The sequence below is a fragment of the Myotis myotis genome, unplaced genomic scaffold (genome assembly GCF_014108235.1).
Source record: "Myotis myotis isolate mMyoMyo1 unplaced genomic scaffold, mMyoMyo1.p scaffold_m19_p_4, whole genome shotgun sequence".
Taxonomy (NCBI): domain Eukaryota; kingdom Metazoa; phylum Chordata; class Mammalia; order Chiroptera; family Vespertilionidae; genus Myotis; species Myotis myotis.
In genome coordinates this window covers 110,745,845-110,770,951 of record NW_023416346.1, presented here as the reverse complement: position 1 = coordinate 110,770,951, position 25,107 = coordinate 110,745,845, and the positions used below count along the sequence as shown (strand labels likewise).

The following is a 25,107-nucleotide window of genomic DNA, read 5'->3' as shown; positions in this document are numbered from 1 at the left end:
TTATGCAAAGACCTTTGTTCAATAACCTTTCTTCAAAGATTGATGCTGTTAAAAATGAAAAAAAGTGAACTTTTTGACATTTTATTTTAATGTAATTTAGAAAACCATGTAAACTGCAAATGGACTTCATGTGGAATGAAAACCACATGCTGATAACCTAAATTATTTTGAATACTATTAATCTCTGACCAATACCTGAAATGTTTTATTATCAGAATTATGAAAGACACAAGAGAGACATTAATGAAGCTCATTTAAAAAATATTTTGTAAATACAAGACTGAAGATTCTTTTTATTTCATTCCCTCAATTCACTTTCAGAATTTTCCAAAGTAAGGGGGGCATTACTACCCACTACATAATAGAATATCTATTTTTTGTCTAGAAAGTATCATTTCAAAGATTTATAACCCTCAAAAAAAAATTCAAGTTTAAACAAAGGGAGGAGAAAAAAGTGATATGCATTTCTTTGACTTTCTCTGTAGTTACTAGTGAACTTTTCCTGACTTTTTCTATTCATGATTGGAGAAGGCCCAAAATTATATGTTGTTCAGGTTCTGATAGAGATCAAAGAAAGTTAGAGAATAATCTCAGCTTCTCTCACTGTCTTCAGTACTAATGCTTCAAATATGCATTCAAAACAACTTTATTAATTTATTAACATCTATAAGCCATTGATATGGCTTCCAATGTTGGTCAGAATGTTTGGGAAAAATAAACTACTTCTACTGAAGTGTGTTTCAGGGAATCTCAGTGTCTGGTGTCTGGTTGAAAAAGAGGTGCAGCAAGTCAATATATTTTCCCGAAGGTGATTATGAAAGATAAAATATTTCTTTTCAATTTTCAGTGCAGTGTTTTTATTTTCAAGAATGGAGGTACTAAAGTTTTTTTTTTTTTGTATCTGAAGACTTTAAAGAGATTCCAAACACGAGTCATTATAGACATGTAAGAACTAAAATCTATTGAAGACTATTCCTCTTTTTTTTTTTGATTAGAAAAGACGAAATATAAAAATATAGAGTTCTACTTCAAGGAACAAGAAAATTCTCAAATAAACAATCTAACTATACAATTAAAGGTGCTAGAAAAAGAACAACAATGCCCAAAGTGAACAGAATAAATAAAACAATAAAGATCACAGAAGAAATAAATAAAATAGAGTCTAAAAGAACAATCCAAAGATTGATGAAACCAAGGGCTGGTTCTTTAAAAAGATAAACATGATTGTCAAACCTTTAACCAGATTCATCAAGAAAGAAAGAGAGAGGACTCAAATAAATAAAATCAGAAATGAAAGAGAAGTAACAACTAACACTATAGAAATACAAAAGATTGTAAGAAAATATTATAAACAACTATATGCCAACAAATTATACAATCTGGACAAAATGGATAATTCCTTGAAACATACAATCTTCCAAAAATGAATCACTAAGAATCAGAAAATCTTAATAGATGAATTACAACTAACGAAACTGAAGTGGTAATAAAAAGAAAAAAAAACCTCTCAGCAAACAAAAGTCCGGGGCCAAATGGCTTCACAGGCAAATTTTACCAAACATTCAAAGAAGAACTAACACCTATCCTTCTCAAACTATACTAAAAAGTTCAAGAGGAGCAAAAACTCTCAAGCTCATTTTATGAGGCCAGCATTATCCTAATTCCAAAATCAGAAAAAGACACTACGAAGAAAGAAAATTACATACCAATATCCCTGCTGAACATAGATACTAAAATATTCAACAAATATTAGCAAACCAGAAACAGCAATATAATAAAATGATCATATACCATGATCAAGTGGGATTCATTCTGGGGGTGCAAGGTTGGTACAATATATGCAAATCAATAAATGTGATACACAACATAAACAAAATGAAGGGTATAAATCATATGGTCATATCAATAGATGCAGGAAAAGCATCTGATGAAATCCAACACTCTTTTTTTGATAAAAACTCTCAGCAAAATGAGAATAGAGGGAACATACCTCAATGTAATAAAGGTCATATATGACAAACCCACAGCCAACAGCATACTCAAAGGGGAAAAACAAAAACCATTTCCCTAAGAAGAGGAACAAGACAGAGATGTCCGCTTTCACCACTCTTATTCAACATAGTACTGGAAGTCCTAGCCACAGCAATCAGAGAAGAAAAAATAAAAGGCATCCAAATTGGAAAGGAAGAAATAAAACTGTCATTATTTGCAGATGGCATGATACTCTATATAGATAACCCTAAAAATTTCAACACAAAACTACTAGAACTGATATGTAGCAGGATACAACATAAACATCCAGAAATCAGTTGCATTTGTATACAACAATAATGAACTATCAGAAAGGGAAACTAAAAAATAATTCCATTTAAAATTGCATCAACAAATAAAATAAAATATTTAGTAATAAATTTAACCAAGAATGTAAAATACATGTACTCAGAAAATTATGACACATAAGAAAGAAACTGAAGAAGATACAAACAACTGAAAGCATATACTGTGTTCATGGATTGGACAAATTAATATCATTAAAATGCCCATACTATGCAAAGCAACCTATAGATTGAATGCAATTCCTATCAAGATACCAATAGCGTATATTATAGAACATGAAAAAATACTCCAAAATTTATATGGAACCACAAAAAACCCTGAATAGTCATGACAATCTTGAGAAAGAATAATGATGGAGGAATCTCACTCCCTGATATCAGACTATACTACAAGGCCATAATAACCAAAACAGCATGGACTCACATAAAAACAAGCGTATAGATCAATAAACAGAATAGAGAGCTCAGAAGCAAACCCACACCTTTAAGTTCAATTAATATTTGACAAAAGGGGAAAGAACATAAAATAGGCTAAAGACAGTCTATTTAATAAATGGTGTTGGAAAATTGGACAGATGTGTACAAAAAATGAGACTAAACCACCATACACGATACACAAGAATAAACTCAAAATGGATTAAAAACTTAAATGTAAGGATATATCTCCTTGGCAAGGGGAAAAAAAAGAAAAAATAGACAAATTGGACTACATTAAATTGAAAAGTATTTGCACTGCAAAGGAAATCATCAACAAAATGAAAAGACAACCCCCTGAATGGAAGAACCTATTCATCAAGGATACATCTGAAAACGGGTTAATATCCGAAATTTATAAAGAATGTATACAACTTAAGAAGAAAAAAATCAAACAATCCAATTAAAAATGGGCAAAAGATCTGAATAGATACTTCTCCAAAAAGGACATACGGATGGCCAATAGATATAGAAAAAGATGCTCAACAGTCACCAATCATCAGAGAAATGCAAATTAAAATCACAATGAGATATCACCTCACACCTGTCATAATGACTATCATCAACAAATCAACAAATGAGAAGTGTTGGTGAGGAGGTGGAGGAAAGGGAACCCTTGTGCACTGTGTGGGAATGCAACTTGGTGTAGCCACTGTGGAGAACAGTATGAAATAATCTCAAAAATTAAAAAGGAAACTGCCTTATGATCCAGTGATTCCTCTTCTGGGAATTTATCTGAGGAAACCCAAAACACCGATTTGAAAGAATATATGCAGTGCTATGGTCATTGCAGCATTATTTACAATATCTAAGATTTGGAAGCAGTCCAAGTGTCCATCAGTAGATGAGTAGATAAAAAAGCTATAGTACATTTGCACAATAAAATACTACTTGGCTATAAAAAAGAAGCAAATATTACCTTTTCCACAACATGGATGGACTTGGAAAGTATTATGCTAAGTGAAATAAGCCAGTCAGATATGACAAGTACCATGATTTCATTTATATGTGGAATCTAATAAATGAAATAAACTAACAAAATAGAAACAAGCATAGATACAGAGAACAGACTGACAGCTGCTACAGGGGAGATGGTGGGGCAGGGATACTGGGTAAAAAAGATGAAAGGATTAAGCAAGGGAAAAAACACCCACAACTCATAAACATAGACAGCAGTATGGTGATTACCAGAGGGAAAAGGAGGTGAGGGGAGGTAAACGAGGGTAAAGTGGGGATAAATGTTGATGGAAGGAGACTTGACTTGAGGTGGTGAACACAAAATACAATATACAGATGAAGTATTATGGAATTGTTCACTTGAAACCTATATAATTTTATTACCCAATGTCACCCCAGTAAATTATTTTTTAAAAAAATATGAGTTCTAATAACATGGTAGCCAATGTCTTGGGAATATTTTTATTAATCCATGCATTTCTTATTCAAATCAAATGAGAATTGTGCCATTAAAGAGTCTATAGTGAAACAAACAATACAAAAGCATCTATCTATCTATCTATCTATCTATCTATCTATCTATCTATCTATCTATCTATCTTTCTATCATCTATTCATCCATATATACACACACACACTCACACACACCTGATAATAACAACACTAGCTATGTTTACTGATTGCTTACTATGTGTGAAATAATGTTTAATGTTTTATGCACTTTAAATATATAATTTGAGTGACCCTCACAACAATTTGATGAAGTAGATGCTATTATTACCCCTGATTTACAGCTGTGCATACTGAGAGCAATTAAGCAATGTGTCCATGGTCAGTAAGTATCAGAATCACAAAGTAGACCTAAGCAGTCAGGCTTCAACTCCCACACTATTAAATATTATTCTCTCCAGCCTCTCTGATGCAATACAGAAAGCACTAAACATAATTTAAAATGCAGGTAATTACCTATGAGAATTGAGAGAGAGACAAGTTGTGTTCCAGCTTAGGTGCTTAGGGAATAAGAAAGGATTTGAATATGGCTTTCCTTGAAAAGTACATAGTATCTGGGTAAACTGAGATGAGGAAAAGGTATCCCAAGAGAAAGAACAAGGGCATAAAAAGATTAAAAAATATGTTAGTTTATTTCTTTTTGTTTTATATCCCCCACATGATTGAAATCATATGGTCCTTGTCCTTTTCCCGCTGTCTAATTTCACTTAACATGATACTATCAAGATCCATCTATGTTGTCACAATGGCACAAACAACGAAGCACATGCAGGAACAACAGTATGGTGGTTACCAGAGGTGAAGAGGGTGGCAGAAGATGAATAGAGTAAAGGGGTCAAATATATGGTGATAGAAGTAGACTAGACTTTGGGTGGTTGGCACACAATGGAATATACAGATGATTATAAAGCTGTACACTTGAAATTTATATAATGTTATTAACCATTGTTACCCCAATAAATGTAATTTTAAAAAGACAAGACAGTAAGCTGGCTTGCTGTGCATTTTAGTACAAGTTGAAGGTGCAAGAGAAGGAAAAATAAGAAATAAAATTGGGAATTGAGATAGAGGACCAATCCTGAAGGGCTAGTTTGTAGAATATTCTGAAGACTTTGAGAAGTCATAAAAGGTGTTTGAACAGAGGAGTCCTATATTTTTTCATTCATTTGACAATATTTATTGAGCACCTATCACTGTCTTGAAATGGGAATATATGTGAATAAATAGATGAAATCTCTGCCCTCATGGAATATATACTCAAGTCATAATCTAAATTATGCTTTAGGATGCTTAGTTTGAAATGATAATCTGCAGGTTGGATTGGAGCAATACAGTTGGCAGAAAGGAGTAGAGGAAGGTAATAAGAACATGAGTTAGAAGAGTGTTAAGGGGATTGGACAGAAAAGCATGAATACAAAGGATGAGGAACATAAAATCCATAGATCTTAAAAATGAACTAGAAAGTGAGGCAAGTGATAAGGAGATGTAGAAATGACTATTTGGTTTGAAATCTCTGACTAAAAAGACAGTGGTGTGATGAATGGCAGGACAAGAGATAAAGACTTTGTATAAAAGATATGGCCTATTTGCATCATATTGAATTTATGATATCTGTGAGACATTTGAGTAAGAGATGCCCCACATACCGTAAGAAATGTGGGATTGATAGAGGAAAAATATTTTAAATCTCTAAATCATTGGATTAAAGGTGATGGATAAAAACTGCTTCTAGTCTAATACCTAGCTGATAACTGACACTTAGTAACTATTGATTGACTATTGAATGAAGAGAATGAGATTAATGAAGACAGAAAAGAGAGCTCATTATAGGTCCTCAGGTAAAGAAAAAAGAATGAGTAGAGAGGTCAGAGAAAATTAGTAGACTACAATACCCCAGCAAGTAAAAAGGTGAGAAGACTATGGTGAGCAACAACAACAAATTATGCACAAATTTATAGGGCAATAAGGCATTTGCATTTGGAAATCATGGAGATTTCATAGAGAAGTATTTTAGTTGAGAGGTAAATGTAGAAAGTAGACTGAAAAATGTAAAGAAAAGATGGATGTTCTATTTATTAACAAATTCTTATTAGATGAATGATTTGAAACTTGCTTTGGATTATTTTGGGTCTTTTCCTGGAAGACTGAGTCAGTTTAGAGTAATGGATAGTATACTAGGATTAGTTGAAGGTCAGAAGGTTCAACAGGTTTAAATATTGACTCCTCTCTTTATATAGTTGTGTGACCTTAGGAGAAGTGATACAATCTCTTAAAGCTTCAGTTTTTTCATCTGTAAAAAGCATAGGATGATACAGTATCATGCAAGCAAAGCACTTAGCTCACTGTCAGGCACATAGTAATCTTTTAAGTGAGCTATTATTATTACCTAGTCGAATAATAAGATAAATGTGTGGTGTTATTAATCCCAGGAAACTAAGATTTTATTTAATAGGTTTTTCTTTTGAATTATTTCCCTCCTCATCTGGAGTGATAAAACTCAAATTAGTTCATTTTCAAGGAAGTAATAATAGCTAGATTACTTAACCTTTCCAATTTCAAATCCTCAACTGCAAATGAAAATAATCATACCAATACCAGAGGTTTTCAGTGAGAATCAAATTAGAGAATGAAAGTAAAAAATGCTTTGTCAATTATAATAAAATAAAAAATTTAGGTATTATCCTCATTTTTTATTTTTTAAACATATTTTTATTGATTTCAGAGAGGAAGGGAGAAGGAGAGATAGAAACATCAAGGACAAGAGAGAATCATTGATCGACTGCCTCCTGCATGCCCAACACTGGGGATTGAGCCAGGAACCCTGGCATGTGCCCTGACTAGGTATTGAACCTTGACCTCCCGGTTCATAGGTCGAAGCTCAAGTACCAAGACATACCAGCTGGGGTCATTATTAATTAATGTAACTGATCTATTGATTTTAAAGAGTACAATGTTAGGTTTATATCTTCAGTTTGACATTTGTCTAATGGAAATTCAGGACATTAATAATATAGATCTTTCATTTGAAGACAGCTTTTCAAAGTGTTTTCATATTTATCTTTATATATAAACTAGAGGCCCGGTGCACAAAAATTTGTGCACTGGGGGGGGGGGTCCCCTCAGCCAGGCCTGTGCCCTTGGGAGATAATGACGTGCTGGCTTAGGCCTGCTCCCGGGTGGCAGAGGGCAGGCCCAAACCCTAGGTGCAGCCCCTGGTCAGGCTCAGAGCAGGGCTGATTGGGGAGTTGGGGTGCCGCCCCCTGTCATGCACAGAGCAGGGCGGATCAGGAGGTTGCGATGCCACCCTCAGTCAAGCTCAGGGTAGGGACGATTGGGGGGTTGGGGCACCTCCCCCTGGCACACTCAAGGCAGGGTCGATGGGGAGGTTGCGGTGCCACCCCCTGTCACACATAGAGCAGGGCCAATCAGGGGGGTTGGGGCTCCATACCCTGTCACACACAGAGCAGGGTCGATCAGGCGATTGGGGCGCTCCCCCCTGTCACTCACAGAGTAGGGCTGATAGGGGAGTTGGGGCACCGCCCCATGTCACACACAGAGCAGGGCGGATCAGGGGGTTGGGGCGCCGCCACTGTCACACTCAGGGCAGGGCCGATGGGGAGGTTATGGCTCTACCCCGTCACACACAGAGCAGGGCCCGTGTGGGGGGGGGTTGGGGTGCCGCACCCTGTCACACACAGAGCCGCAGGGCGATCAGGGGGTTGGGGAGCTCCCCCCTATCAGGCACAGAGCAGGGCTGATCAGGGGGTTGGGGTGCCTTCCCCTGTCACGAACAGAGAAGGGCAGATACGGAGGTTGTGGCCCCACCCCCTGTCACACACAGAGCCGCAGGGCAATCAGGGGGTTGGGGCGCCGCCCCCTGTCACACACAGAGCTGCAGGGTGATCAGGGGGTTTGGGTGCTGCCCCCTATCACACTGATCCCAGTGCCAGGAGGCCTCGCGGCTCCGCTGATCCCGGTGCTGGGAGGCATATTACCCTTTTACTATATAGGATAGAGGCCTGGTGCACGGGTGGGGGCCGGCTGGTTTGCCCTGAAGGGTGTCCTGGATCAGGGTGGGAGTCCCCACTGGGGTGCCTGGCCAGCATGGGTGAGGGGATGATGGCTGTTTGCAGCTGGTCACACACCCTTCAGGGTTGCGGTCCCCACTGGGGTGCCTGGCCAGTCTGGGTGAGGGGATGAGGGCTGTTTTCAGGCTCGTGGGTGACTGAAGCTCCCAACTGCTCCTTTTTTTCTTTTTTTAATTCTGGGCCAGCTTTAGCTCTGGCTCCAGCTCTGAGGCCTCTGCTGCTGAAAGCAGGTATCTGGTTTGTTTGGGTTCTATAATCGAAACACTGTATCAACTCCAGCTCTGAGATCCCAGCTGGCTGAAAGCAGGTTTCTGGGTGTTTTTTTTAGCTTCTATATTTGTAACAATGTTTCAAACTGCAAGCTCAGAGGCTGGCAAGGCAGGCAGGGAACCTTGGAGTCCTCTGTCACTGAAGCAAGCAAGCCTCATGTTAGCTTCAAGCTGCCTGGCTGCTGGCCACCATCTTGGCTGGTAGTTAAGTTGCATATTGCCCTGATTAGCCAATGGGAAGGGTAGCGGAAGTATGGCTAATTACCATGTTTCTCTTTTATTAGATAGGATAGAGGCCCAGTGCACGAATTTGTGCACCAGTGGGGTCCCTCCGCCTGGACTGCAGAAATTGGGCCACAACCAGCTCTCTGACATCCCCTGAGGGGTCCTGGATTGCTAGAGGGCACAGGCCAGGCCGAGGGATCCCACTGGTGCTTGATTGGGGCTGGGGAGGGACACAGGAGGTTGGCCAGCTGGGGAGGGACAGTGGGAGGGTTTCAGGGTATGTCCAGCCCATCTTGCTCAGTCCCAATTGCCCGGACACCAGCAGCAAGCTAACCTACCAGTGGCGCATCTGCCCCCTGGTGGCCAGTGCATGTCATAGCAACTGGTCAGCCAGTCGACAGTCTTCCCCCTGGTGGTTAGTGCCTGTCATAGTGAGCGGTTGAGTGGATTTAGCATATCATTAGCATATTATGCTTTGATTGGTTGAATGGATGACCAGACAACTGGACACTTAGCATGTTAGGCTTTTATTATATAAGAGGCCTATGCGACCGTTAAGACCAGATGACTGGCCAGTAGCTATGACACACACTGACCACCAGGGAGCAGACGCTCAACGCAGGAGCTCCCTCCTGGTGGTCAGTGTGCTTTCATAGCCAACCTCCCATGGCTGGCCAATCACCTGTGGTCCCCACCCCCCCATGGCAAGCCAGACTCCTTTGGCTCAATCAATCAGGACTGGGCGAGACAACCCCGATTGGCCCCGATTGCTGTCTAGGTAGAGGGATGCCACCTGTACACAAATTTGTGCACTGGGCCTCATGTTATCTTATAAGATTCTCACAAAGCTCTGTAAGGAATACACAATTGTATTAGAGACAATCAAATTGACTTTTCAGTATGCACAGTGTCTTCTTAACTATGTGTATCTTCTTTTGGTTTGTACTGTATATATAAAGTCATAGGATCCAATAATTGATTACAAAGTTATTCAACTTATTGCTTCCATGTATCATTCCAGATAATAGCTAAATCTAATGGCAATATCCAGAAAGGTAGGTTCTAAAGTTTGTAATACACTCAATTAATATGTTTACATATGAAAGAGATCATGGTAACATGGTTCAGAATGTTATAACTCTTATAATCAAATGACTAAACTCATTGCATTAAATTGAAGTGATTGTTTTCTTGATCATTGGATAAAAATGTATAGAATCTTATGCTCTGTATTTAGGCTTATTTACTACAGGAGATACAGCACCAGAGTTGAATATTTACCCTCACTGATTCTTTTTTAAACGTTTAATTATTTTCACTATTTCTTTTTTATTCTCTCTGTGATCTACAGGAATTTCAGGGTCTAAATCTGGAACATAATAAAGTATGGAATACAGTAAGATGACAAGCACGTGGTTCTTCAACCTGACTATGATCTGTATAATTCTGTGAATGTGTATGGACTTTTTACAGTAGCTATGTGAGAATAAAAGGGAAAATAGAATTTTCCATGTTTATATATTAGAATAAACTAGCTGTTCTTATCGAAAGTGTTTTTCAAGCCGGAACTGGTTTGGCTCAGTGGATAGAGCGTCGGCCTGCGGACTGAAAGGTCCCGGGTTCGATTCCGGTCAAGGGCATGTACCTGGGTTGCGGGCACATCCCCAGTAGGAGATGTGCAGGAGGCAGCTGATCGATGTTTCTCTCTCATCGATGTTTCTAACTCTCTATCTCTCTCCCCTCCTCTCTGTAAAAAATCAATAAAATATATTAAAAAAAAAGAAAGAAAGTGTTTTTCAAGATCTTGGATACATTACCCAAATACTTTTACTTTTTCCATGGTATGAGTTTGTATCAAAACTTTGCTAATGGTAAAACTTTTCTCCTCACTGACTTTTATTTTCTAAACTTTTAAATGTTTTCACTATTTCTCTTTTTATAATTTTTAAAATTGATTTCAAAGAGGAAGGGAAAGGGAGATAGAAACATTGATGAGAATCATTGATCGGCTGCCTCCTGCACACCCCTACTGGGGATTGAGCCTGCAACATGGGCATGTGCCCTTGACCGTAATCACACCCAGGACCCTTCAATCCACAGGTCAACGCTCTATCCACTGAACCAAACTGTCTAGGGTGCATTCTTCTTTCTTCCCTTAATTTTATCCAGTGGGCCAAGATTTTTGTAAGAAATACTGAAGAAGCTACTTCCTCAACTTCAAGAATATATTAGAAATCTAAGATATCTTAATCAATTTGCAAATGTACTCTGATAAACAATTCAAAATTTATCAAACTTGTATCTCTGGATATGCTTTGTTTCCTAGAAGATAATTTTTATAATGAGAAAGAGGGTAGGGAGGAGACATGGGTAAAACAAATGAAATCAGAGTGGGAAGTGAGTTGAGAGAGAGGGCCTGAGCCATGAACCAGATCACAGATGAAGGAATCTCAAATACTAATTGCTCCATAGTAGTATCTCTCGTTGAGAAAAAGGTCCTAATTATGACTGTAAAGTATATATTTCAGAGAGGAAGGGAGAGGGAGAGAGGGATAGTAACATCACTGCCTCCTGCACACCCCCGACTGGGAAGACTGAGCCTGCAACACGGGCATGTGCCCAGACCGGGAAGTGAATCATGACCTCTTGATTCATATGGATCAACACTCAACCACTAAGCCTAATTATGACATTTTAATGACCATCTCTCCCACCACATACCACAGCCACATACCCTCTTTACAAGCTGGTATTATATTTATCTCTTAGGGGTGCTTAGAGAAATAGTTATGATTGGTGAAACTTGTGAAATATTAGCAAAGATGCAGAGTCTTCTCATTTTCAGTTAGTTACCTATGGTTTTATGTTAGAACTTGGAACCATGACCACCTTTATCATTTCTCTGAGGCCCAAAGCAAGAAATGTTTTAGACACTGGAAGAACCTGATTCAATTATGAATATAGTTCTTCATTTTAAGGATAAATTCTCAATTTTAAAAAAATCTCAAAATATCACATCTCAGGGCTCTATATGCTTGGTACTCTACAAAAATATATTGGCTTTAAAATTCCAGTTTAAAAATAACAATATACTTGCAAGAAAATTCTCATTATCCAGAAGTACAAGGACAACTATTGTGTCCTTAATTTTAATAAACAAAGTAAATAACATTTTTCTAATATGAGAAAGAAATTTTAAAGGCTTTCAGAGTGGAATGAATCAGGTTAATTCCATTAAGGTCACATATGCTTCATAATACATGTATGCTTATAGAGCCCATGGATTATAATAATTGCTGGGAGGATTAAGTATTCTATGAAGTAGATGACAAACAACAGTGAGAACCAGGTAGTCTAGCAAGAGCTGGAGTCTCCATATATAGAACAACTGATGGACAGTATTAGAGAAAAACATATTTTGTGAAGGTTTTCACTCCCCTGTCTCCACTCAGTAGCATTCATATAAAGTAAAAACATCACTGCTTTGGGGTGAACATATATTGTATCCATTGGGAAAGCTGTTGCTCTGGCTAGGCATTTGGAAATTTCTTTTTTAATATGTAAGAACTACTTTTGCTATATAGTAGTACCCTGTTATCCATGAGGATATGTTCCAAGGCCGCAGTAGATGCCTGAAACTGTGGATATTCCAAACTCTATATACACCACGTTTTTTCCTATACACATAGGATAAAATTTAATTTATGAATTAGGCACAGTAAGAGATTAATAACAATAACTAATAATAAAATAGAACGATTAACATAATACACTCTAATGAAAGTATGTTAATGTAGTCTCAAAATATCTTATCATACAGTACTCATCTTATCACTCAAAGGAAGCACTTTATGGCTTCTCTTTTGCATATCAGAATTGCCAGCATCACCACTCTTGCGCTTTGAAGCCATAACAGTGGGGCCTTGACTTACGAGTTTAATTCGTTCTGTGACGGAGCTCGTAACTCAAATTACTCGTATGTCAAATCATAAAGTGAACGAGTGAGACACGTGATGCTGGGCTGATGTGGCGTTCACTGTGACGTTTGCTGCGCCAACTAGCGGTGGGGTATCTGAAGCTGGCTCGTAACCTGAATTGTAGCTCACATCTCAAAGCAAAAAATCGGCCGAGAGACTGCTCGTATCTCGAAAAACTCGTTAGTCGGGACACTCGTAAGTCAAGGCCCCACTGTATTAAATAAAAAAGGGTAACTTGAACACAAGCACTGTGATGCTGTGACAGTCTATCTGACACCTAGATGGCTACTAAGTGACTAATGCATGGGGAGCATCTACAGCATGGAGATGCTGGACAAAGGAATGATTCATAATCTTGGGGTCTTGGCGGGGGGGTGGGGTTGGAGTGAGATTTCATCATGCTTCTCAGAATGGCATACAATTTAAAAATTATGATTTATTTATTTCTGAAAATTTACATTCACTATTTTTGGACCATGGCTGACCACAGGTAACTGAAACTGGATAAAGGGGGACTACTGTACAGCAGGAACCAAACAATGAATATAATAATACTACCAGCTTCTTTTTTTAAAACTGGTTTCAGAGAGGAAGGGAGAGGAAGAGAGAGATAGAAACATCAGTGATGAGAGAGAATCATCGATCGGCTGCCTCCTGAAATGTCCCACACTGGGGATTGAGCCTACAACCTGGGCACGTGCCCTGACTGGGAATCGAACTGTGACCTCCTGGTTCATAGGTTGACACTCAACCACTGAGCAACACTGGCTAGGCGCTGCCAGCTTCTTGAAATGAAGTGAAAAGGCAAATGGTTGCACATTTTTTATTTCCAGATATTATATAAAATGTCTTTTGTTCAAGATTTAAAAATCGTCTTCAGAGGGAAAAAGCAAATACTTGCAAATACTTCCATTTAGCTGAAATACTGAAATTGCTTGTAATTTCCTATGATATGTGGCTTTACTTACTTTCACAATTGGCACTTCCATTTGTTGCTTGTAAACTCTAGTATCTTGATTCATTTCTCTCAGTTGACACGTACCATTAACAATAATCAAGAGTTTCAGTACTTAAGAGTTTTTACCATGATACCTCTAAATATTTCATCAAAAGACCATTATTGAGCCATCTAAGTGACATCAGAGCTGGCTATAAAAGTCTTTCCTATTCATAAAATGTAGTTTTAACCTCAGGCAACTGGAATTAATAGAAAACACAATATTAACTAAGAGGGAATGAGAAAATTTTCTGTTTTAAAATAATGTTGAAATCTTAGGCCTACTATATAGTAAGGGGAAACAGTATGTTTAAGATTTTCAGGGACTCTGAGGTAGTTTTATATGGTTTTTAAGAATAAATACATTTTTATGAGTAATATAGCATAAGCAAAGACAGCGTCCTCAGCTTAATTTCCAACTCTAAACTCAAAATGTACTTTATTCTCCACTCTTCCAATATAGGTAGGAAACATGGCAAACTTTTTTCTTTAATGATACAGAATCTTACAGTTCCTCAAGATTAGGAGTTATAAATGAACTTTCATTGTATAGTACTTCAGATATAAATATAAAATGTATAGGCAATAGATGGATGTATCTTTGCCATCAATCAGACTTAATCTCTAATTTAAGGGCCATTTTATTAAATTCCTGTTATAAAATTATTTTGAGTCACCAGAATATTTTTATTTTTAAAGTAATCTGCTAAAAATCCCACTTAAAGTTTTACATTTTATTATAGCTAATGAAAATATGTAAATCTGTATAGTATTTATTAAAATTCTAGCGTGGCTTTATGGGCATTTACAAGGAGACATTTTTATTTATGAAATGCCGTAAGTCAAATAAGTTACAGCATCACATTTTCTAACCATTTATTAAGAGTGACCAAAAAAAGTCTAACTTTGCATTGCTTTTACTTTCTCACGTCATGGGAGATATCCGCAAAGATAAAGTTAGGTATTGTTCTAAACAAACTGCCTCCAAATGATCAAACTGACTCAGCACACATTGTGGAGGGGCAAGCAGGGTCTGAGAAGAATGATAAAGTAAGAATGAAGACTTCAAGAAGTGATAAATTGCCACTGCCATCCACTCTATGCACCAGAGCAGCAAAGTAGATCAAATATCATCTCAAAACAGAAAAAAGGAACAACCAAAAGGGGAAGGAGAAAAGCATTTGCTTATTATGATTTGATTTTGAAATTATTTTTCAACCTAGGGTACATGATCTCTTTTTTCATGATTGAAAAATATGAAACAAAGAAGCAAATGAAGTTAGTCCAAAAAATTGATCATATTATTCTAACACTCCAAATTGCATTTGCGATAATAGTAAAGTCTGTACGTCAAGCCAGAAAACTCAACTATACATAACAAAACTCCATCATAGTTCAGGAAAATCACATCAGGTACCGCGAATAAACTTGAGCTGCAAAATATGATTCTCACCAAGACATCATTAAACACAACTACCCTCTGCTTCTGCTTTCACAGTTTATGATATGTAATTTTGTGGCAATTTTTTTGTTTCTAGGAAAAACAATTGTCTGAAAATTGTATTATCATTAACTATGACAAATTTAGCCATCTCATTTTTTATTTTCACAGATCATGTTAGGAAGAAAGCTACAAAATGCCAGATTAGCATTTCAAAATGTATTTGAAAGTAATGAAGGGAAACTGATTAAGTTAGCAATGCTAAATAAAAGAGACAATTCATACAGAAGCTTTCCCTGTAAAATATTAAATAAACACTCAAAGTGGCAACTTTTTCAATTTAATAAACCAACCCCTAATTTCTTTCTCTGAGGAAAGTTTCTCCCTGACCAAAGCTCTGGTTTTATGTGCAAGTTTTTTCTGGTTGAAAACATGTACTATTTTGAAGATCAGGTTGTTAAATGAAATAGTAAATAACTCTTCCTTCTCCCTCTGCCTCTCTCCTTCTTGCCCAGATGCTTAAATATATCAGGCCATGTAAATATTTTGTCGCCCGCATATCAATTACAAGGACAAATGCTAAGAATGGTTTGATTGGATTCACAAGAGTGCTAACGTAGAAATGCTTGACTTACTTGCCATTGTTTCATCAGCTCTCTTACTCCCTTGGAATCTTCAAGGAGCTTTTCTTTATGGGTGGCATCCTGTAGGACGTTGGCAGTGGTTTCAGCTTCTGTAAGCCAGGCAAGAAACTTCTCCAGGTCCAGGGGGAACTGTTGCAGTAATCTATAAGTTTCTTCCAAAGCAGCCTCTCGCTCATTCACTCTGCAAAGGAACAAATATTCAGATGCAATTCTCAAATATCTGAATGGTGCACCCAGAGAACCCCATAAAAAGAGCAAGGCTAAAGGGACTAAACTGTATATATTAACTGGGTGAGTTGTTGCTAAAGCTCTTCTTAAAAGCAACAACAACTAGAATAGTGTCTATATACACACACATTTGTATATACACACACATATACATATATGTATATACATATATGTGTGTATATACATACTAGAGGCCCAGTGCACGGACTTTGTGCACTAAGGGGTGTGTGTGTGGGGGGAGTCCCTCAGCCTAGCCTGTGCCCTCTCACAGCCTGGGAGCCCTTCGGGGATGTCCAACTGATGGCTAAGCCATCAGTTGGACATCCTTAGCGTTGCCGCCGAGGCGGGAGAGGCTCTCGCCACTGCTGCAGCACTTTCCAGTTGTGAGCCCGGCTTCTGGCCAAGCAACACTCTCCCTGTGGGAGTGCACTGACCACCAGGGGGCAGCTCCTGCATTGAACATCTGCCCCCTGGTGGTCAGTGCGTGTCACAGCGACCAGTTGTTCTGCCGTTCAATTTGCATATTAGCCTTTTATTATATAGGATATTTGGATTTTGAAAGTTCATATATGAACTCTCAAAAATGTTCTTTAACTTTCTAGATTTTACTAATCAATTTTGAGAGTTTATTTTATTTTATTTTGAAAGTTTATGTTAATATGCTATAAAAGTTTAAGCTAATCTTTATATGTGAAACCCTAAAATCCCTATACCATGCTTATCTTTGATGTCACCTGAGGCAGAAATCAAGATTGGATAGGCCAGGAGAAAAGTCAAGATTTTGTAAAACTAGAATAGAAAGTTGAATGCTGAATGAAAAAAGAGAAGGGGATTGGAGGAAAAAAGGAGAACAAAAGACTAACAAGTAGAAAAATAACTTCTTTCATAGAAAGCTTTGTGCAGAATATTATTTTATGTAACACTATGGTGTTCTTATAGTTTTAACTATTGTGTTGGCTTTATATTTCATTACCTGACTGTCATATAACTAAGAATATTTTCCAAAAGAAAAAAATTATGTGTAATGGAAAAGTTAGAGCTGAAAAACAGACAGATCTAAGTTTAAATCCCAATATCCCCTGCCAACTGTGTGATAGAGAAGGTTACTTAACCTCTCTGATTTCTTAGTTTCTCATCTACAGTACATATGGCTGTGATGAGAATGGAAATACAATGTCTGTAAAGCCTCACGAGTTATCTAGTTACACATTACAGTTATTCAAAAATGTTAGTTTCCTCTGCCTATATCCCATTATCTCACTTCCTCTAGTCTTTTAGAGGGAATAAACCAAATTCCCTGACCAAAAATAAAAAATCTAAAAAAAATTTCACATTTCTTGAAAATATATATAATGCAAAAGTATTGTGGGCACACACACACACACACACACACACACATACCCTCAGCAAACATCTACATAATAATAGCTTGGGAGGGAAAATTGCCCAAGGTGGTAACAGTCCCAACAAAAAAGATTCAGGTAAATTTTGTCTGCAATGAGGGAATTAGTATTCTATTTCAATGCTGTATTTGCCTTCGATTACTACACAAACACTTTCTGGGATTAAACATACACTGAAAATGGATTTTTAAAAAATTGAACACTTGAATATGATACACACTGCTTGTTAAGATGTGATTGTCAATAATTATGCAAAATTGCAATTTATTTCAGCAACAACTTTATCATGGGATGTGCAAACCAGGCAATAAACAACTCCTGCCGAGCCAGCGGCAGCAAAGCCCCCGGAAGAGCTGTTTATTCATCATGGGTGAAGTTTTTGCTGAGCATACAGTCTTCTACAGTGTCATTTCGGTGCTCACACTGGAGAAAAATCTTCTGTCTGCATTAACTGGTGGAGGGTAGAATAGGTTTATGGGGATGTAGCTATTGGAAAAAAGGCAGCATTGCACTAAGCTATTTATCAGCTCCTAAATAAACTTGAATACTGCACAGCTGAAAGGTAGCTTAGTGTGCTGGTTAGGGAAATCAGTTAAACCTCGTGTACTTCCAGGGCTTCCCTGGACTGCTGGTCCTTGCTTCTCCAGTTTTTAGGCGCACTCTCAATGTAGGGAGAACGATGCAAACTGTTTTTTATTTATCTTTTTAATTTGGTATGATTCAAAAATTCAGAACCATTGCTACAGCAACGAGAATCTTCATGTTACAATTGTACAGGTTGCAGCACGTGTAACTGCTGATGTGGGAGTGTTTCTGGCTACAAAAGCAGCAATTTCATCCAGTTCAAGCTAATATTTCTAGGTTGGCTTATGCATTAGAAATCACTAAGACTTACTCCATATCTAGCCCCACATTTGGGATAGAAATAAGTTGTCACATTCCAGAAGACAAATACAGGGTTACATATTGACATATTTTCGAACATACTTCAATTTCACACAAAATAAAAAGACAGTATGAAAGTCTCATGGCAGAGGGAAGCTTAGAGAATTAGACACCATGCATTTTTTATCAGCTTCATCTTCACGATGAGCTGCACTAGATACATCATACCTCTTCTGTCCTTAAACTTGAAACACCACTTACCCTCTGCTTCCAGACAAAGTAACCAGTAGATAACTTTGAGTTCTTTGTAAAACGTAATGCACATAAATCAGATGAAAGGGTTCTACTGAGACAATGAGATTTCCAGCCAAATCCTACCAGTGAGTTTGCTGCTTTGTAAATTAGGCCTTTAGGGAAGAACAGTAACTCTTTCAGGACAGTAAGGCATCATTTTCCTAAACAATACCCTTACAGTCCAAAATACTGACAACATCAGGCTGAATATTTTCCAATTTGGAAAATATGTTTAAAAATTCAGTGGCAGCAACAGCAGAAAATTTCTTCAAATGAGCCCCTTTACAGGCCTCTTCGATCAGAGGCGAGATTGTTGTTTCCTGCTTGTGTGGGAATTTTAAGGCTCCATCCTTTTTCCGGAGGTCAGTCCGTTTACACTGAATTCCTAAATTTTCATTGTGCCAAGTCTAGACTAGAAATGAGTCGAGGGTACATGTATGCTATATTTGTGCATCTAATAGCTCTGAATGTAGCTTGTACTTTCTAATTTTCTATAACCATGTGGCTTGAAATGGCTTCTATGATAAAAATGTAAACATTATGAGAATCATAAAGAAATTTTAAAAATGCCTTAGAACAAAACTAAAGGTCTTAAACATGAATTATTTTATAAATTCCTGTCTAGGTTATCAAATTATAGACCCTGAAGAAAATTTGGCTGAATGTTAAAAGTAACAATGACTAGATATCAGAAATAGTAATGATGGGCTTTATAAATATAATCTATTGTATTGGTTAAGTACCATTTATATAACAAATTTTAATTCTCAGCTATTTCAGCTTTATAATGTGTGAAAATAGCTAAGAATTTGATGGAGTATGGAATGGTATGGTGCCTTCAAAATGTTTTTCTATCCCTTCATAAAGGCATCATATACCATCCTCAGTATGTGAACATGGGCAGTATGGTACAGTGGTTCCCCATGTGTGGCCCACAGACCAGCAGCATGACCATCATCTGAGAACTTATTAGAAATGTAAATTCTCAAGCTCTACCCTACACCTACTAAATCAGAAACTCTGAGTGTGGCATCCAGCAAACTGTGCTTCAACAAGCCTTCCAGGTAATTCTGATATAGTCAATAGCCGGAGAATCACTGCCACTGCAGACCAAACTTGAACTACTGATGCAGTGGGCACTGTGCTGAGCTGTCAGCCCCTTTTCAGGACTTAAATAAGTTTTACACTAATTTCTGGGAAAGTTGCTGGAGGTAGCTTGTATCCAATGACTGGTTAATGTGTGGGCTATAAAAACCTGGCCTCCTTGCTCCAACTCAGGACAATTCTGTAGGGGAGAGCAGACCGCAGGAGGGGAGAATGGATGTTGTAGTTATAGCTTCATTGAAGCCCAGCTTCTCCTTCTGCCCTATTCTGCTTCCTTTTCCTTCTTCCCCTTCACAAGTGTGAATTCTCGGAGCACTTTCCAATGAAATCCTGCATATTAATCACTTTATAAGACTCTACCTTCTCAAGAACCTGAATTGTCACACTGTTCAGGCTTTTGAAAATACACTTGCCTAAGATATGTATGTGGATAAATATACAACCACTTGCACAGATTATGGTCTCAAAAGGGAACAGGATGGAGGATTGCCACACTCAGCAATGAGTCTGAAGAGCTACTGCATCCCTGGTTGCATTATTACCAATTAGAAGTAAAAATCTACTGGAGGGGCAAAGTGCTGGAGCTATAAAGCTTACTACAACCCTGTACCTGCCCAAGAAGGTGCCCATCCAGAGACAACTCTATATAAGGGGGGAGAATCACGGAAGACGTGTCTTTAGCATCTCCATTTTCCTTTTAAGAACTAATTATCAACATGGCAATCAGATAAGTAATACTCAGATCTGTCGCTAAACATAGACACTTGTGCGTGTGCACACACGTGCATATCATAGTATCTCTGAATAAATCTCTAAGATTCCAGATTTTCTATTAAGTTGACTATCATCAATTTCTAATGATCAACCTAATATATAAAAAGCAAAGGAGAAAAGGGAAATTTACTACTTTCCAAAGTAAGGCTGAAAAGCTTCATGTATAGATAATATTCCATTATTAGCTACATAGATGGACAATACTTTATCCGTGTACTGCATTGCAGGATTTTATATATATTATATGTTACATATAGATAGAAATAAACACATTCAATATTTTTAGGAAAATAAGGATCAATCTTATATAGAAGGCTATTTTTCCAGGTGTTTCTGTGTGAGAAATGGGGAAATTGACATAATTCATTCTTCTAAATAATACACTTCCATCTGGGCCCTGGTATTGTCCAGTAACCAAATAGAAGGCTTTGAATCTTTCTTTCCTGGTTTATTTGCATTTTAACCACTATCATTTCCTATGATAATTTTAGAGGATGATTATATCCCCCCTTTTGTTTGTTATAGATCAGAATGAACGAGCACCTTAGCAGCACCTGGACTTAAGAACAAAAATTTTCTAGCAATGTCAAATGGCACTCATAGAACCAGTGTTAATCTGAAGTTCAAATTATCTGCAAGTATGATTCTATACTGGTTTTCTAGTAAATAAGTGACACTTTGATTTTTTGGTAAATAACTTTGTATTGTATTTGAAAGAGTAAGCTAAAATTTTATTACCTATGGCTATACAGCAGTTTGTAGAAAGGATCCAGCAATTCTATTAGTAATTTGTACTAATTAGAAGGAAGAACCTAAACAAACTCCTTCAATAATGCTTGGACTAGCACTCATTAGTTCCTTTTCTGGTAACAAATCTAAGACTGTGGCTTTGATGCTGGGTAGCACTTGGGGAGTCTACGGGGGGGGGGGTGGGGGGCTCAACCCTGTCTAGGTCCTTGTCATGGAATAGGAAGTAATTCAAAAGCATGACAGAAAGATTTAGCAAAGCACAGTAAATTTATTGAAGCGATAGTATGCACTCAAGAAGTGAGAGTCGGTAACTTGGAAAACTAGATGCACCAATAATAGTGTCTGGGTGGAAGGTTTTTATTAAATGTAGGCAAGGGGGCATAGGGTAGTTCTCTGCTTTTGATGCGATGGGGTGACTGCCTATGTGGCTTGTCCTTGTCTCTCCTCTCCAGACAGTAATTTCTTTTTGGTCCTCCCAATTACAATAAATTGGGGAGGGGAATTGGGGGAACAGATAGTCAGTGACAGTCTTGTCTGTGGTGTTTCAGCCAAGATAACAAAGGGGAGGGGTAGAGCTTGAGGCCTTTGTTCCCTATTCCAACTTTCCTGCCTCAGCTTTATCTGTCTTGGGCAACATCTACCTAGAAATATGGCTACAGAAGAGTTGTGGCAATGAAAGGGATGTTTCTCTTTTCCCCTCTGTTATAGAACTGTGAAGTAAGAAATATCCTCTGTCCTTGTAATTTAACTATTGACCTAGGGTGAACGATGCAGGCTCTAAGGTAGAGCACAGAAAATAAATTTTAAAAGCTAACAGCCATATAGCTCTAAGTGCTTTAAAATATATTCAGACTTATTCTTTCATTATTTCACAAGGTATTCCCATTTTTTTCCTACCTACAAGCTGCTTGGGTTTTCTTTGTATGCTTCCAGTTGGATATTTCATTTCCTCCCAATGAATTAAACCTCTATACAAATTATCTTTAAATCTGAACCTCATTCTTATTTCCATGTGTTTACCAACATCTCATTTATTGAGCCAGCCATGCTTCTTTTCCATATGTATTATGTGCCAGGGTCTAAGCTTGGTGATGGTGACATAAAAGTCAATGAGCCCTAACCGGTTTGGCTCAGTGGATAGAGCATCGGCCTGCGGACTGAAGGGTCCCAGGTTCAATTCTGGTCAAGGGCATGTACCTTGGTTGCGGGCACATCCCAAGTGGGGAGTGTGCAGGAGGCAGCTGATCGATGTTTCTCTCTTATCGATGTTTCTAACTCTCTATCCCTCTCCCTTCCTCTCTGTAAAAAAATCAATAAAATATATATATTTTTAAAAAAGTCAATGAGACATGGACTTTAGCATTGAACATATTTAAGTCTGGTAAAAGAGACAGATAGGTAAACATTTAACTACAGTTACAATATGATTAGGGCTCTAATTTATCTGGATTCATGCATCACATTATGAACTTCAATATCAAATTGGCTAATAAGTGATAAATCTCTTTTGAATCATGTTTTGGCCTTTTCCTATCAAAGAAATGGAGATAATCTAGCTGGGCTTTATTTTATCTTAAGACACAATAAGGGATGATCATTAAACATCTAATTGAATTGATTTTCACAAAAATAAGAAACCTTTTAGATATATGATACAGGTTATCACTGGTTTCATTTTGCTGTTGAAAAGGTTGAGTCTGAGAGAACCATAATGACTTTCTCAAGGTTGCACACCAGTAAGTGGCAGAATTGAGATTACTATCTAAATCTTGAATTTTAGAAAAGAAGTTTCCTGCCTCTGAAAATAGACATTGGTATCCGCTCCCTTCTGATATATTCATTGTAGTAAAAGAAAGAAAAGTACAGGGAAGGTTATGCCACTGAATCATATTCTTCATTTTGGAGCACAAATTTATCTATTTGTTACTTTACCATAAGCAAGGTCTTTGAAACACATACAAACCTATACACAAATAAGTACACATGCAAAGACATTCTCCAACACTAACTGTTGCAGACAGATCTAGCTGGTCTTCGCTTCAAAACAAAAAAAATCCATTTTCAACGCAAATTTGCTGGTTTGCTGTTAACCGACTTAGGAATTAACGAGGTTTTCATCCCCTCTTCTTGAGGTCTGGTACTAAATTACTCTAACTCTCCAGAGTTAATTGGAAAGCATGACCTAAATGTTCCCAAAGTATTGCTGATTAGTTCTCAGAAAACTCATTCCCATCTTTCGTCACCCCAGACAACACAGGATGACTTTTTAACATGTGCAGAAGCAACACACTTGCACGAAAAATAGATTAGTTTTCGAAAGATAAACCACAGCTTTGAAGCTATCTGTTTAAAGTTCCTTCAATGATACAGATCTTTTAGTAAAAAAGAATCACCTGGACTTAGATAGTAAGCGGGCATAGGCATTATCAGTCATGTAAGAAATTTTAAAATACATACTCTATCACTTTAATATTTTTACTTTATGAATATTTTTTAAATCGAGATTTGTACACTATATCATTGGAGAAACAACCATAATTATATACTTTCCCTAAAACCATTATGGCATTTCTGAAAAGAAAATATTAGGAGACAGCAGTAAAAAAAATCTTTCTATTATTTGCATTACTCATTTCCTTTGATTTGTGTTTTTATACTATATCACAGAAAAATGAGATGATAAAAGAAATGTACAAAATATTATGAACAGGTTAAGTATTCAAGTATATCTATATATCTATATATCTATATATATTCCTAACTAGGATTGTTAACAAAGAGATTACCCTTCTTTAATGTAAGATATGCACTTTATATTTTCTATTGATACAATACCTAAAGGTACTATTTGGGAAATTTATAAAAATAATATTGGGAGTAACTAATTATATTTGGTTTGGTTCAAATACAGAGACTCAAATTACTATTCTGGATATTTATAGAACTGTAGAAAATCTTTAGAAAAATGCAGTTATACTACCTTCCAGATAAATAAAAACAGATTAGGGTTAGGCTTATAGTTAGACATAATTTCCACTCTAAATAAATTCTCAATGATTTGTATAATGTGAGCACTTAAGGTGGTTTTGATCACTTGCAGTGTTAATATCTATAAAGGTATATTTCCTAACATTGATAAGCTAGATTGGGTCGTTCTTCTCTCTACATTCTTCTTTGTTCCTCATGGTACTTGTCTTTCTCTGGCTGGCTTATTTCGTTTAGCATAACATTCTCCAGGTCTGTTCATGCTGTTGCTAAAGGTAAGATTTCCTTCTTTTGTACGGCTAAGTTTTATGCCATTGTGTAACTGTACCACAGCTTTTTTAATCCACTTATCTACTGATGGGCACTTGGGCTATGTCCAGTTCTTAGCTATTGTAAATAGCACTGCTGATGAGCATATGGATGCATATATTCTTTTGAATTAGTGTTTTGGGATTCTTTGGACATATTTCAAGAAGTGGAATTGATGGGTCATGAGGTAGTTCCATTTTTTATTTTTTGAGGAAACACTATACTGCTTTCCACTGCAACTGACCTAATCTGCATTCCCACCAACAGTGCATGAGGGTTCTCTTTTTCTCCACATCCTCCCCAGCACTTGTTGGTTGGTGATTTATTTATGACAGCTATTCTGACAGGTGTAAGGTAATATCTCATTGTGGTTTTAATTTTCATCTGATGATTAATGACATTGAGCATCTTTTCACATGTCTATTGGTCACCTGTATGTCCTCTTTGGAGAAGTGTC

General features: G+C 37.3%; 1 protein-coding gene across 1 annotated transcript in view; it reads right to left on the bottom strand.

Annotated features, from left to right (window-relative positions):
- Positions 1–25,107, bottom strand: part of DMD (dystrophin) — a 1,824,373-nt gene that overhangs the window by 564,412 nt on the left and 1,234,854 nt on the right. The window contains exon 53 of the mRNA XM_036304100.1: positions 15,910–16,099. Coding sequence (XP_036159993.1) covers positions 15,910–16,099 — 190 coding nt within the window. The remainder of the gene's footprint in view (positions 1–15,909; positions 16,100–25,107) is intronic.